The following is a 16208-nucleotide window of genomic DNA, read 5'->3' as shown; positions in this document are numbered from 1 at the left end:
GCTTCCCTGCTTAGGCTGCAGCCCCCGCGACCCGACCTCGGATAAGCGGAAGAAGATGGATGGATGAATGGATTTGTAACCCTGCTTGTTTTTTGTATCGTTTTAATAATTTGCTCTATATTAAGCATTTTTCAAGCATAAAAGGGCTAAATGAAGTAGAAACACCAAAACTACAGTCGCATTGACCACTCGGCCAACGAAACGAGAGGGTCCATGTTTACTGCTAAGGACGTGCGCGGCTGTGCCCTGATGCATTGTGGTCGTTCTGACGTTAGTTTTCCTGACAAAATGAAAAATGTCTAATCACGTTTTACACACAATCCAGCTCACAAACTCACGTTAAATCATGCTTTTATTTTGTCATCCAACAATGTTGCGGCCGTATTTAATGCACTCTGCTGTCAACATTCATGCTTTTATTTTGCCATCAAACAATATTGCTGTCAACATTCGTGCTTTTATTTTGTCATCCAACAATATTGCGGCCGTATTTGAGAAATTCCGCTGTCAACGTCCATGCTTTTATTTTGTCATCCAACAATTTGCACTCGGCTATCAATGTTCATGCTTTTATTTTGTCATCCAACATTGCTGTCAACATTCATGCAACAAGATCTCGACCGCATTTTACCACACCGCAGCTCTCTGCTTTTATGTTGTCATCCAACAATATTGCGGCCGTGTTTGATGCACTCCGTTGTCAACACATGTGCTTTTATTTTGTCAGCCAACAATAATGCGGCCATATTTGATGCACTCTGCTGTCAACATTCTTGCAGTGTTGACACTCTAATATACACTAGATGGCGCAATAAACGTGAACAAATTCACAGAACGACCGCAAAAAAAATTTATTAGTCTCATAATGCCAAAATCTCTATTAGCTTGGGAACAATTTCAGCAAAATTGTGACTTTTGTGTGGAGTATGTCAACTGTGGTGACTGCCTCAAGCTTATATATATATATATATATATATATATATATATATATATATATATATATATATATATGTGTGTGTGTGTGTATGTATACTGTGCAGAAAATATGAAACATTTATTACATACACACACAAACCTGCCTGTCACTTTTAAGAGTGTTTTGTTCTGTTCTTGCCTTCTATCATTAGTTCCATGTTTATACTACGGTAAGAGCAAGGTAATATAGAATTAAAGATATAAACACCTTTACACATATATTGCACACCAATAGATAGCACAATGTACAAATAATAAACACCATTATTAAATAAAAGATAATACAAAAGTAAATAATAACATAAATAAACATCCATATTGCACAATGAATTAATAGGTAATAAAACAATAACATGAATAATAATAACAAATGAAGTTAATTAAGTAAAAATAATAATAACAAACATTCATATTGCACAATGAAATTTAAGGTAATACAAAAAAAAAATAACATAAACATCCATATTGCACAATGAAATAAAAGGTTTAAAAAAAAGTAAAATAAATAATAACAAATAAACATATTGCACGATGAAAATAAGGTAACAAAAAAGTAAAATGAGTAAAAATAACAAAAATAAACATCCATATTGCACAATTAAATAACATGTAATAAAAAAGTTTCATTATTAATAATAACATAAAGGTAATACAAAAGTAAAATGAATAACATAAATAAACATACATATTGCACAATAAGCGTACATCTTGCACAGCAAGAAAAAAAAAAGAGTGTTACGTATGGCTGTGTTTAGAAAGACTGATCTTCTCCTTCCTGTACTGTGGATGAAATATCATGTTGCTGAAGGAGCTCCTCCACTGTTGTACAAGCACTGCTAAACAACGCCACATCAGACAATATGGCACACAATCACAGACTATTATTTTGGCAAAAACTTTTCATTACTGGAAAAACTTGTTGGTCAATATAACACTACATAACTCTGTCTGCAAGGGGAACTGCACTTTTTGGTCAATTGCTCCCAATTATCCTGTAAGACAAGAGCACACATTTTCTTTTTGTATGCATTCTAATTCCTAAATAGATAGATAGTTGTACTTTATTTATTCCTTCAGTAAAGTTCCCTCAGGAAAAGTAAAAGTTAATTAAAATAAGTAAAAAAAAAAAGTTAATTAAAAGAAAATAAATGCTAGGAAGAGGTGGCTAACATGCAGGTCATGGGGATACATATATTATGTCTACAAAGCTCTGTAAAAACCCTCTATTAACATCTTATATGCATTCTGTAAGTATAGATGTGGTATCTAGTAACATTCATAATAACATGTAAGATTGACATATTTTCATCATTTTAAGTATTTAATTTCACAAACGCATCACAACGATCACTTCCCCAACAACAACAACACTACTAATGATGTAAGACTTGATGGGAGACAACAAAGACTACTTTTGGACAAATGATGATACAGAAACTTCTATTTTTGGGCCTGAATAAAAGGAGAATGATCTACAAATTTTAGAATCTGTGTGTTAAACGGACGCAGCTATAGTCAAACGCTAAGCATTATGTAGCAGTATTGCTAAGTGCTGAACAAGATGTACTAGAATTATTAAACAATTACTTACAGCACAATGTCTGCTCTCACTGGGATAAAGACTGATGAGATGTTTATATATTCCCCTTTACATCAACCATTCATCCTAATCCTCACAAAGGGTTAAAAAATTAGCATACTTTTTTGTCTTTCTTTCTCATGGTCCAAGTTGGATGTCAAAGTTGACCAACTTGTGGGTTCATGTCCACAACCTTGTACCATCCAGGTGAGAGGCGCGATTTATCATCTAGAATTGACTTTCACCAACACAGAGGAGATGCAGCAGCTCAATAGACCAGTAGCATCAGCTAGTCAGCTAGTGCCACCTAAAAGGGGCATTTTTGGGTGGCACTAAAAGTAGTTACTCTGTGTTAGCACTTATAATAACAATATCGCTAATATTTGTTAATATTCATTTCACAACATGTAAATGGAGGATAAGTGGTGCTTTTTGGATGTTTTTTAAATAACTTTATGGACACAAGAGTGTACTCCCTTTACCTGTGTTGTTAGCCACTTTCTACTTGCTGTATTTCACAATTTAGAATGCATATAAAATATAAGTTGTTGTCTGAAGTAAAGATTGTAAATGATAAGCAACATTCCAAAAAAAAGTGCAGTTCACCTTAAGACTTGATCTCCAAGATGGAGATCATGGTCCAGAATCTTAACACTTGATCTCCGAGATGCAGGGTCGTGGTCCAGAATCTTAACACTTGATCTCCACGATGAAGATCATGGTCGAGAATCTTAACACTTCATCTCCAAGTTGGAGGGGTAGTGGTCCAGAATCTTAAGACTTGATCTTCAAGATGGCAATAATGGGACATAATCTTAAGACTTGATCTTCAAGATGGAGATAATGGGCCAGAATCTTAAGACTTGATCTCCAAGATGGAGGAGTCGTGGTCTAAAATCTTAACACTTGATCTCCAAGATGGACATCATGGTCCAGAATCTTAACACTTGATCTCCAAGATGGAGGGGCCCTTGTCCAGAATCTTAACATTTGATCTCCATGATGGAGATCACGGTCCAGAATCTTAACACTTGATCTCCAAGATGGAGGGGCCGTTGTCCAGAATCTTAACACTTGATCTCCATGATGGAGATCATGGTCCAGAATCTTAACACTTGATCGCCAAGATGGAGATCATGGTCCAGAATCTTAACACTTGATCTCCAAGATGGAGGGGCCGTTGTCCAGAATCTTAACACTTGATCTCCATGATGGATATCATGGTCCAGAATCTTAACACTTGATCTCCAAGTTGGAGGGGTAGTGGTCCAGAATCTTAAGACTTGATCTTCAAGATGGCGATAATGGGACATAATCTTAACACTTGATCTCCATGATGGAGATCATGGTCCAGAATCTTAACACTTGATCTCCATGATGGAGATCATGGTCCAGAATCTTAACACTTGATCTCCAAGATGGAGGGACCGTTGTCCAGAATCTTAACACTTGATCACCATGATAGAGATCATGGTCCAGAATCTTAACACTTGATCGCCAAGATGGAGATCATGGTCCATAATCTTAACACTTCATCTCCAAGATGGAGGGGCCGCTATCCATAATCTTAACACTTGATCTCCATGATGGAGATCATGGTCCAGAATCTAAACACTTGATCTCTAAGATGGAGGGGCCATCGTCCAGAATCTTAACACTTGATCTCCAAAATGGAGGTCATGGTCCAGAATCTTAACACTTGATCTCCAAGTTGGAGGGGTCGTGGTCCAGAATTTTAACACTTGATCTCCAAGATGTAAGGGTTGTTTTCCAGAATCTTAAAAATTGATCTCCAAAACGTAGATCATGGCGCAGAATCTTAAGACTTGATCTCCAAGATGGAGGGGTTATGGTCCAGAATCTTAATACTTGATCTCCAAGATAGAGATCATGGTCCAGAATCTTAACACTTGATCTCCAAGATGGAGATCATGGTCCAGAATCTTAACACTTGATCTCCAAGATAGAGATAATGGTCCAGAATCTTAACACTGGATCTCTAAGATGGAGGTGCCGTGGTCCAGAATCTTAAGACTTGATCTCCAAGATGGAAGGGTCGTGATCCAGAATCTTAACACTTGATATCCAAGATATAGATCATGGTTCAGAATCTTAACACTTGATCTCCAAGATGGAGGGGTCGTGGTCCAGAATGGACAAAATGATTTTGTCCATGTACTTCCTGAGACGCAAGTTGATCTCCTCTTGTGCTTTGGAAGCATCCACCAGCTGAAGGAGACAAAGATTGGTAAAAAAAAATGTACCATGGAGATGCCAGTCCTCCTCAGGTCTCTACACAAATAAATGTGCAAAGTGAAGGAAAATAACAAGAGACCAACCTCATCTTTGGACGCGTTGTCGATCTCAGCAGCCAAACATTGCACCTTAGAGTGGCTGGAGAAGAAACTCCTGGACTCAAACACACTTAGACTCAGAATCTGAGCGTTCAGGTCGTCGTTTTGGTTTCGTAATTTATGGTTCTCCTGTGGAAACACAAAAATGTTCTGCCGTTCAACGTGTCCTTTCATGCCCAGCTGAGACATGAAAAAAAACAAAGACCACATTAGCACTTTTGCTGTCATGAGTTGATGAAGACCCCCAGTCTGAGGTGTGCAAAGTCTTCTAACACGGAGCATGCAAAGTGAAAGTAAAAAGCACACAAAGTTTGTGTCATAAAAGGTTACCATGGAAAACAGTGCACCTGAATGCACCACAGTGCTGAGACCCTGTGCCGGTGGCTCTACTACACACTCAGGAAGTCCTGTTTGTCATGATCCATGTACTAGTATTGTATGTCTGGGTGGGGGTCCAGATCACATTCAGTTCCCATCAAAACATTCACATGTAGCCCAATGAGATGGAACCATGGCATGGTAAAACAGGGATCCCTGTTAGGTCAATAAAATAGAGGATTGAATTGAAGTTAAAGATATTTGACCCTATTTAAGATGCTTTAAAATTCTGTAAAAAAAAATGTACCAATGATTTCTATTAGACTGGTGATTTCCCAAACTGTGGTACGTGTACCCCTAATGGGACGCAGGCAGCATTTAATGTTCACCAAAGAATCACTAAATGGTAGGGGTGTAACTATACATGTATTTGTATTGAACAGTTTCGGTACGGGGGTGTACCGAACGAGTTTCGAAAGCTAAAGTCTTAACAAGCTGCTTTGCTTCTTCTGCCTCTACCTCAGCACCCAGCATTGTCCCACCCACACAACCATCTGATTGGTTACACATATAACGGTAATAGCCAATCAGCAGTGCGTATTCAGAGCAGTAACAGCCATTCAGCAGTGCGTATTCAGAGCGCATGTAGTAAATGCTTCAGCGTCAAGCAGATAGGTGTTTAGCATGTGAGCATAAGGCAGCCTACTCTGTCACGTTCGGTGCGCATTGAGATGCGCGGAGGTGTCAACTCAAGATGCATGGGACCAGACAAGCAAGTTAGCAGGTAAGAGCTGGTTTAATGTATAACAAATGATAAAAGAACACTGATGCAAAGACAGTTCAATTTTAGGACTAGATAGAACAATCCCATGATACAAGATAACCTGAGTAGAGTGGAAATAATAGGCTACCTCCTTCAGCGCTGCCTCAGAGTGGTTGTGGTGTTAGACCTGGTTGGGTGGGATTGTAAGATGGGGGGCAGAGAGGAGGAAGGGTAATGGTTGTCAGCTTCATTGGGGTCATCAGGTGGAAAGCGCGTGCAATATGCGGGGAGCTAGGCTAACACTAGCACTGAGGTAAAGTCCAAAAGCTGCGCATGTTGTGCGCCCAAAAGCTAAGGTGGAACTTAGCAAGCCAAAAACAGGACCAGATAATCGAACGTGAGTGTTGCATAAAGCAAGTGAAAAACTCAGCCAGAACAAAGGGAAGAGGCAGGTATAAATACAGAAACGGTAATCAAAAACAGGTGTGCGCCGGGCGTCAGTGCAGGTGGAACAAATGAAGTCGCTATGGTGACGAATACAAACAAGGAAGTGCTCAAATACTGGGATCGGCAGAGTCCAAAACGTGATCAAAACATACACAAAAGCAAACAATAAACGATCCGTGTAGCGGATCGTGACACTACTCTCCCCAAATGATAATAAACACCTCGCAGTCAACTACTAGAAACATCACTATGAATGAGCCCGTTGACCTTCTAGAAACTTAAACTGCAGTTCAGCTCGCTCGCAGTTCTGGCTTGAGGTGAAGGCTAATTAGCTTTTAGCGTAATGCTTGCTCATTTCGCGGTGTGTGTGTGTGTGTGTGTGTGTGTGTGTGTGTGTGTGTGTGTGTGTGTGTGTGCGTGCGTGCGTGCGTGCGTGTGTGTGTGTGTTTGTGTGTGTGTTTTACGGACAGAAAAGCTTTGAACGGCAGGATCCCTGCTATTGCATGTTGATAAAAATATAACATTTACATAATAAGAATCCACAACAGGCTTCCCAAATGCTGTGATAAATTAAGCATGATGAGTTGACTAGAAGGGCTTCACGGTGGAAGAGGGGTTAGTGCGTCTGCCTCACAATAGGAAGGTCCTGAGTAGTCAGGGTTCAATCCCGGGCTCTGGATCTTCCTGTGTGGAGTTTGCCTGTCCTCCCCGTGAATGCGTGGGTTCCCTCCGGGTACTCCGGCTTCCTTCCACCTCCAAAGACATGCACCTGGGGATAGGTTGATTGGCAACACTAAATTGGCCCTAGTGTGTGAATGTGAGTGTGAATGTTGTCTGTCTATCTGTGTTGGCCCTGCGATGAGGTGGCGACTTGCCCAGGGTGTACCTTGCCTTCCGCCCGATTGTAGCTGAGATGGGCACCAGCGCCCCCCGCGACCCCAAAGGGAATAAGCGGTAGAAAACGTATGGATGGATGGAGTTGACTTGAAACTGTTTAATGTTGCACTTTTTATATGTAGAAGAAAAGTTTTTGTCATTTTATTTAATCTTAGCAACAATTTGAGGCAGTTTAATGTTGATTAAAGTGGGCATAATTATTATAGTGTTCCCAATGTTAAAATGATAAAGCCATTGTTTACAAATTTGGTAAATAAATAACCAAAAAATTATAATTTGTTGTTTTAACTTACTGTACCGAAAATGAACCGAACCGTGACCTCTAAACCGAGGTATGTTCTGAACCGAAATTTTTGTGTACCATTACACCCCTACTAAATGGTAGTGATTCACTACCACTAATGCATTGATATTACAACTATCCACTTGTACTACTTGTAAGATGCCTTAGTACTACTATCAATGCAATACTATTTCTTGTAAGATGCCTTAATACTACTATCAATGTAATAGTACTTCTTGTAAGATGCCTTAGTACTACTATCAATGTAATAGTATTTCTTGTAAGATGCTACTATCAATGTAATAGTACTTCTTGTAAGATGCCTTAGTACCACTATCAATGCAATACTACTTCTTGTAAGATGCCTGAGCACTACTATCAGTGCAAAAGTACTTCTTGTAAGATGCCTGAGTACTTCTATCAATGCAATATTACTTCTTGTAAGATGCCTTAGTACCACTATCAATGTAATAGTACTTCTTGTAAGATGCCTGAGTACTACTATCAATGCAGTAGTACTTATTGTAAGATGCCTGAGTACTTCTATCAATGCAATAGTACTTTTTGTAAGATGCCTTAGTACCACTATCAATGTAATAGTACTTCTTGTAAGATGCCTTAGTACTACTGACAATGCAATAGTATTTTATTAAGATGCCTTAATACTACTATCAATGTAATAGTACTTGTAAGATGTCTCAGTACTAAAATCAATGCAATAGTACTTCTTGTAAGACACCTTAGTACTACTATAAATGCAATAGTACTTCTTGTAAGATGCCTGAGTACTACTATCAATGCAATAGTACTTTTTGTAAGATGCCTTAGTACTACTATCAATGTAATAGTATTTTGTGTAAAATGCCCGAGTACTACAATTAATGGATTAGTATTTCTTGTAAAATATCAGAGTATTACTATTAATGTAATAGTATTTCTTGTAAAATTCCTGAGTACTACAATCAATGGAGTAGTATTTCTTGTAAAATGCCAGAGTACTACTACTAATGGAGTAGTATTTATTGGGAAATGCCCGAGTACAACTACTAATGCTTTTGTATTTCTTGTGAAATGCCCAAGTACTACTATCAATGCAATAGCTTTTCTTGTAAGATGCCTTAATACTACTATCAATGTAATATTACTTCTTGTAAGATGTCTTAGTACTACTGTCAATGCAATAGTACTTTGTGTAAGATGCCTTTGTACTACTATCAATGCAACAGTACGCCTTGTAAGATGCTTTAGTACTACTATCAAAGCAATAGTACTTCTTGAAAGATGCCTTAGTAGTACTACTGTCAATAAAATAGTACTTTGTGTAAGATGCCTTTGTACTACCATCAATGCAACAGTACTCCTTTTAAGATGCTCTAGTACTACTATCGATGCAATAGTACTTTTTGAAAGATGCCTTAGTAGTACTATCAATGCAGTAGTACCTCTTGTAAGATACTTTAGTACTACTATCAATGTAATAGTACTTCTTGTAAAATGCCAGAGTACTACTATCAATGCAATAGTATTTATTGTAAAATGCCTTAGTAATACTATTTGTCACACCGCGGTGAGGGATGTCTTGTCTTGTTTTTTTCTGTCTTATGATTTGCATGTTTTAGTTTGAAAAGTAACTCTCCTCTCGTTTCAGGTCACTTTGCCCTTCCTTTTGTGTCATCAGTCTGACGTCATCCCTCTTCCCTGATTGTTTCCACCTGTTACCTATTACCCTCATGTGTCCGATAAGCCATCTCCTTCCTTTGTTCTGTGCCAGATTGTTTCATTTATTCGTGCTCTCTAGCGTCCATGTCCATGTCCATGCCTTGCCTTACCTTGCCTCGTCTCGTGCTTATGTTCCTTGATCCTGAATCCCTTCGTTACTATTTTGAGTTTTCTTTTCTTCCTCCTCTAGAGAGTGATTTTCTTGTTGTTTAGTTTATTCAGCCGAAGTGGTGAGTTATCAGTTATTTTTCATTCTTTCCTCAAAATTTTGAGTGACTATTTTTGTTAAAACTTTATTAGATTAGATAGTGTAGAATTTTTCATAGCTGTTGTTTCTGCCTCCTGTGGGAGCATTTTTTGTCAATACATTTTATAGCATATACGGCGCCAATTTTCCTGAAGGAACTCTCCTGACGGAATAAACAAAGTACTATCTAATCTAATCTAATCTAATTATAGTTTGTTTTTGTTTTTGTGTTTTCGTCCGTTCGGAGTGATTTTTGGTTGTTCCTTTTTTTTGGAACCTTTTTCGCCGATTCGTTTTTTGGTTAATATAGATATTGTATGCCTTGACTTTGGAGTTGAAAGGAAGCTATCAAAATAAAAGCCTGTCTAAGTTCCCTACTCTGTACAGTATCTGAGTCCTATCCTTTTTACCAAGCCTGACACTATTAATGGAATAGTATTTCTTGTAAAATGCCTTTTTACTATTATCAATGGAGTAGTATTTCTTGTAAAATGCCAGAGTACTACTACTAATGGAGTAATATTTCTTGTAAAATGCCCGAGTACTACTACTAATGTAGTATTTCTTGTCAAATGCCCAAATACTACTATTATTGTTGTAGTATTTCTTGTAAAACAATATCAGAATGATGCCTGACATGCACACACCTGCTTCAGTTTCTTCACCTCCTGTTCCATTTCCACCTCTCTGGACTTGGTGTTGCATTCAGAAAGCTCTTTGCCCTTCCCAGGATTCTCTAAGTCCCTCTGAAAGATCTGCAAGTAGTCCAGTTCTTTGCGTAGATCATCAACGAGCTGCAAGAGCACGTCACTGTTACTTTTGTTGACTAAAAATTTTCAACGAATAAAAACATGACTAAAATGTTGACACACAAAATTCAATTTTATGGAATTTAATCTTTAGGCGAGTGTGAGCAGTTAGCCAATTACAGTAGCATGTGGGATAAATCACGGAGGGGATTCAATCAGAACTACGGTGGTTTCTTGGTTCTCAAGCCCATAGTTGGAAAAGACCCATACCCGTACTAACATCATAGTTACTATTAAAGACGGTAAAGCAACAGCAAGACTGCTTACTCTACCACTACTACATTGTCTTCCAATTTAAAAAGCAATGGACATTTTTTAGGCTAACACACAAAGAAAAAGACACGGTATATTGACCTTCTGGATTTGGTTGTTGTGTTTAAACGCCACAGTGGCCAAGATGCCAATACAGAATAAAACTTGTTTCTAAACCATAATCCATGCACACATCTTTTCATGTATTTTTTCATGAACTCCTTTAAATCAGTGATACTTTTTGTTTGGTCATAATTGGCTAAAAAAATATTAGACCTACATCAGGGTCCACTAATGACCACACCCTGAAAAATTCAAGCATGCGGGGACTATTTTGATATCTTTTATTTTTTAACCTTATGGTCTTTCGCAAGGGTCTCAGTCATAAAAATGTTTAAAATTAGTTAACACATGCACACGCACGCACACACGCACACACACACACACACACACATCTTGCTTACTTTGTGTGGACCCACGTTTGGTCAGTAGGTTAGTGGGCTACAACACACGCAATCACTCACACACACACACACACACTTTTTATTCTTATTCAACGCTTAAATCTCTAGATCAACTCCAGGTCTATCTGTTGATATCATTTTTTTTATGTTGTATGCCCTTTTTGTCACGGAAAACCCTGTTTTTATAGCAAAGACACAAAATACACAATTATTTCCCCAAAAAGAATTTCCAAGTGGACTATTTGAAGTCAATGGAGTATTAAAAAGGTCACTAGCTCATAACATTGATTTTAAATCATTATTATTTAAAAACAAATCCCACTAAAACTGTTGGGGATCCAAAAGTGTCCCACTCATAAAAGTGTTATAAAAATTAATTTTACTTTTAAAAAAAAATTTTTTTTTTACTTTCAACACTTTAGTCTAAAGATAAACCTCAGGTTTATCAGTCGTTTATATATATATTTTTTTTATGTTTTATTTTTTTGTTTCACGCCCTTTTTGTCAAAGACAATAACATTTTGATTCACTATTATACTTTAAAGAAAAAACAGCCTGCATGACATTTTTGGGTTATTAGAGTCAACATTGCAACCTTTCCTGTTACACTTTATGTGTACAACACTGTAAAATATGTAGCACGTTATATCTTAGTCGACTAAAATGTTGAGGAATTTAGTCGGTAAATACGTAAGCAATTTAAAGTACTAAAATATGAGTACAATGCAATAAAAAACTGCGGTCAAAAGGAATACCGGAGCAAGGCTTACCTCTTGCATGGATTCTTTTTCCTTATGAAACTCACGGCGGTTTTGCCAAAGTTTAGCCATAATCCTTCTGTGTGTGTCCACCTCGTCTTTTAGTCTCAGGCTGGTGTCCTCCAGTTTGTCCAGCTTCTTCTGCTTCTCCTAGGAGAATTAGGATTTGGATTAGTTTGTTTCTGACATCCCACATTGATGGCAGGATTCTACATGTCAATCACTGTTTACATTTTAGATCCACATTAGAGGATTTCACATGTCAACCATTGTTTACATTTTAGATCCACATTAGAGGATTCCACATGTCAATCATTGTTTACATTTCAGGTCTACATCAGAGGTTTCTACATGTTAATCACTATTTAAAATTCAGATCCACATCGAAGGATTCTACAAGGCCATCATTGTTTACATTTTAGGTCCACATCAGATGATTCTACATGTCAATCATTGTTTACATATTACGGTCCACATCAGATGATTCTACATGTCAATCATTGCTTACGTTTCAGATCCACATCAGATAATTCTACAAGTCAATCATTGTTTACATTTTAGATCCACATTAGAGGATTCTACATGTCAATCATTGTTTACATTTCCTATCTACATCAGAGGATTCTACACGTCAATCATTGTTTACATTTCAGATCTAATTCAGAGGTTTCTACATGTCAATCATTTACATTTTAGATCCACAGAGGATTCTACATGTCAATCATTGTTTACATTTTACATCAACATCAGAGTATTGTACATGTCAATCATTTACCTTTTAAATCCACAGAGGATTTTACATGGCAATCATTGTTTACATTTTAAATCCACATCAGAAGATTCTCCATGTCAATCATTGTTAACATTTCAGATCCACATCAGAACATTCTACATGTCAACCATTGTTTACAAACCCCGTTTCCATATGAGTTGGGAAATTGTGTTAGATGTAAATATAAACGGAATACAATGATTTGCAAATCATTTTCAACCCATATTCAGTTGAATATACTACAAAGAAAAGATATTTGATGTTCAAACTGATAAACATTTTTTTTTGTGCAAAAAATCATTAACTTTAGAATTTGATGCCATCAACACGTGACAAAGAAGTTGGGAAAGGTGGCAATAAATACTGATAAAGTTGAGGAATGCTCATCAAACACTTACTCGGAACATCCCACAGGTGTGCAGACTAGTTGGGAAAAGGTGGGTGCCATGATTGGGTATAAAAGCAGCTTCCATGAAATGTTTAGTAATTCACAAACAAGGATGGGGCGAGGGTCACCACTTTGTAAGCAAATTGTCGAAAAGTTTTAGAACAACATTTCTCAACGAGCTATTGCAAGGAATTTGGGGATTTTACCATCTACGGTCCGTAAAATCCTCAAAAGGTTCAGAGAATCTGGAGAAATCACTGCACGTAACCGATGATATTACGGACCTTTGATCCTTCAGGTGGTACTGCATCAAAAACCGACACCAGTGTGTAAAGGATATCACTACAATGGCTCCGGAAAACTTCATAAAACCACTGTCAGTAACTACAGTTGGTCGCTACATCTGTAAGTGCAAGTTAAAACTCTACTATGCAAAGCCAAACCCATTTATCAACAGCACCCAGAAAATCCGCAATCTTTGCTGGGCCCGAGCTCATTTATGATGGAGTGATGCAAAGTGGAAAGTGTTCTGTGGTATGACGAGTCCACAATTCAAATTATATTTGGAAACTGTGGACGTGGTTTCTTCCGGAACAAAGAGGAAAATAACCATCTGGATTGTTACAGGCGCAAAGTTCAAAAGCCAGCATCTGTGATGGTATGGGGGTGCATTAGTGCCCAAGGCATGGGTAACTTACACATCTGTGAAGGCACCATCAATGCTGAAAGGTACATACAGGTTTTGGAGCAACATATGTTGTCATCCAAGCAACGTTATTGTGGACGCCCCTGCTTATTTCTGCAAGACAATGCCAAGCCACGTGTTACAACAGCGTGGCTTCGTAGTAAAAGAGTGCGGGTACTTTCCTGGCACGCCTGCAGTCCACACCTGTTTCCCATTGAAAATGTGTGGTGCATTATGAAGCATAAAATACGACAGCGGAGACCCCGGACTGTTGAACGACTGAAGCTCTACATAAAACAAGAATGGGAAAGAATTCCACTTTCAAAGCTTCAACAATTAGTTTCCTCAGTTCCCAAATGTTTATTGAGTATAGCTCGGTTGGTAGAGCGGCCGTGCCAGCAACTTGAGGGTTGCAGGTTCAATTCCCGCTTCCGCAATCCTAGTCACTGCCGTTGTGTCCTTGTGAAAGACACTTTACCCACCTACTCCCAGTGCCACCCACACTGGTTTAAATGTAACTTAGATATTGGGTTTCACTATGTAAAGTGCTTTGAGTCACTAGAGAAAAGTGCTATATAAATATAATTCACTTCACTTCACTTAAAAGAAAAGGTGATGTAACACAGTGGTGAACATGCCCTTTCCCAACTACTTTGGCACATGTTGCAGCCATGAAATTCTAAGTTAATTATAATTTGCAAAAAAAATAATAAAGTTTATGAGTTTGAACATCAAATATCTTGTCTTTGTAGTGCATTCAAGTGAATATGGGTTGAAAAGGATTTGCAAATCATTGTATTCCGTTTATATTTACATCTAACACAATTTCCCAACTCATATGGAAACGGGGTTTGTACATTGTAGATCCACATCAGAGGATTTGTCAATCATTATAATTTATCATTTATAAATGATAAATGTCTTTTATTGTTTATATTTTAGATGTACTGTACATCACATTATTCTACATGTCAATCATTGTTTCCATTTTAGATCCACATCAAAAGATTATTCATGTCAATCATTGTTTACATTTCAGATCCGCATGAGAGGATTCTACATGTAAATCATTGTTTACATTTCAGATCCACATCAGTGGATTTTACAAGTCAATCATTGTTTACATTTTAGATCCACATCAGAGGATTCTACATGTCAATCATTTACATTTTTCTTGTGGATCATTAAAGTTTGTCTAAGTCTAAGTCTAAGTATGCTTCACGTTCACCAAACTCACCTGGTCCAGTTTCTCCGTCCGAGACCTTAACCTGCTTACATTTGTTTTCATGTCATCATTCTCTTCCTTTAACTGCTGGATCCTACAAATAAGCATATGTATCACTAGAAATACTTTTTTTACCACCATAGAGTGTGTGATTTTTGTGTCATAAATACACTTTAATAAAATGTTCAGTAATTAAATGCAAAAATCATCACATAGCCTAATCATTTTGTAGATTGTATTAATAAGTGTTTTAAGTACATTATGCTTGTGTCAAGTACTTTCTTGAAACCTTTATTTCATTAGCGCAGTCAGACTGGATGTTGTTATGAAAGGTCTGCTGTCCTGTTTGTACATCGTTCATACATCCCTGATGTCATTCATAACAAGACAAGCAGATGAGATGTGTTGTGTATGTATATGATTGTTTGTACATTAATGTTACATCCATGATGTCATTCACAAAAACACAAGCAGATGAGATGTGTGGTCCGTGTGAGAAAATAAAAAAGAGCCTCTCGAGTTGCTAGTGTTGTCCTGTTTGTACATTGTTTTTACATCCATGATGTCATTCACAACAAACACAAGCAGTTGAAATGTGTTGTGTGTGTATGAATATTTGTACATTGATGTTTCATCCATGATGTCGTTCACAACAACACAAAAGATGAGGCATGTTGTGTGTGTATGATTGTTTGTACATTAATGTTACATCCATGATGTCGTTCACAACAACACAACAGATGAGATGTGTTGTGTGTATGGTTGTTTGTACACTGATGTTACATCTTTGATGTCGTTAACAACAACACAAGCAGATGAGATGTGTGGCGGGTGGATTGTTCTTGCTAGCTCTAGCTTCCTACTTTCAAGTGGGTGTCTCCACGTTGTTTAGTTAAGGACGTGTTTTGATGATGAATGAGCGGTACCCGACACATTATTTCCCCAAACAAATGTTCTTTCTCCTCACAATGACATAATTTCACTCACACTTAAGTCAACTCCCCGATATTCTGCGTTTAACATCAGAGTCCCTTCTATTGACCAATTCTGTGATTCCGTTCGCAGTTATGTTTCTGCGGAAATCATATGCCTTACTTTTTTGTCAAGTGTAAAGATTGTATTCAAATAAAAATGTTATTATGAGTTACTATGGCACAAGAGTTCTAAATTGCAGGAAGTTACTGACATTGATGACACGTGAGGTGGAACAAATACACATTTTGGAGGCTAAAATGAAGAAGAAACATGACCTTACTTTCAGGGGTGGACTTCC

At 37.6% G+C, this 16208-nt stretch overlaps 1 protein-coding gene across 1 annotated transcript in view; it reads right to left on the bottom strand.

The window, feature by feature from the left end:
- Positions 1-374: 374 nt before the first annotated feature.
- rab11fip4a (RAB11 family interacting protein 4 (class II) a) overlaps positions 375-16208 on the bottom strand; it is a 73132-nt gene continuing 57298 nt past the window's right edge. The window contains exons 11-15 of the mRNA XM_061905925.1: positions 14948-15029; positions 11878-12015; positions 10230-10376; positions 4894-5037; positions 375-4783 (exon numbers count right to left, since the gene is read on the bottom strand). Of these exons, the coding sequence (XP_061761909.1) occupies positions 4667-4783; positions 4894-5037; positions 10230-10376; positions 11878-12015; positions 14948-15029 (628 nt within the window). The 3' untranslated portion in view covers positions 375-4666. The remainder of the gene's footprint in view (positions 4784-4893; positions 5038-10229; positions 10377-11877; positions 12016-14947; positions 15030-16208) is intronic.

This window comes from Nerophis ophidion, linkage group LG07 (assembly GCF_033978795.1).
Source record: "Nerophis ophidion isolate RoL-2023_Sa linkage group LG07, RoL_Noph_v1.0, whole genome shotgun sequence".
NCBI classification, from domain to species: Eukaryota; Metazoa; Chordata; class Actinopteri; order Syngnathiformes; family Syngnathidae; genus Nerophis; species Nerophis ophidion.
This window is presented reverse-complemented; position numbering and strand designations above follow the sequence as displayed.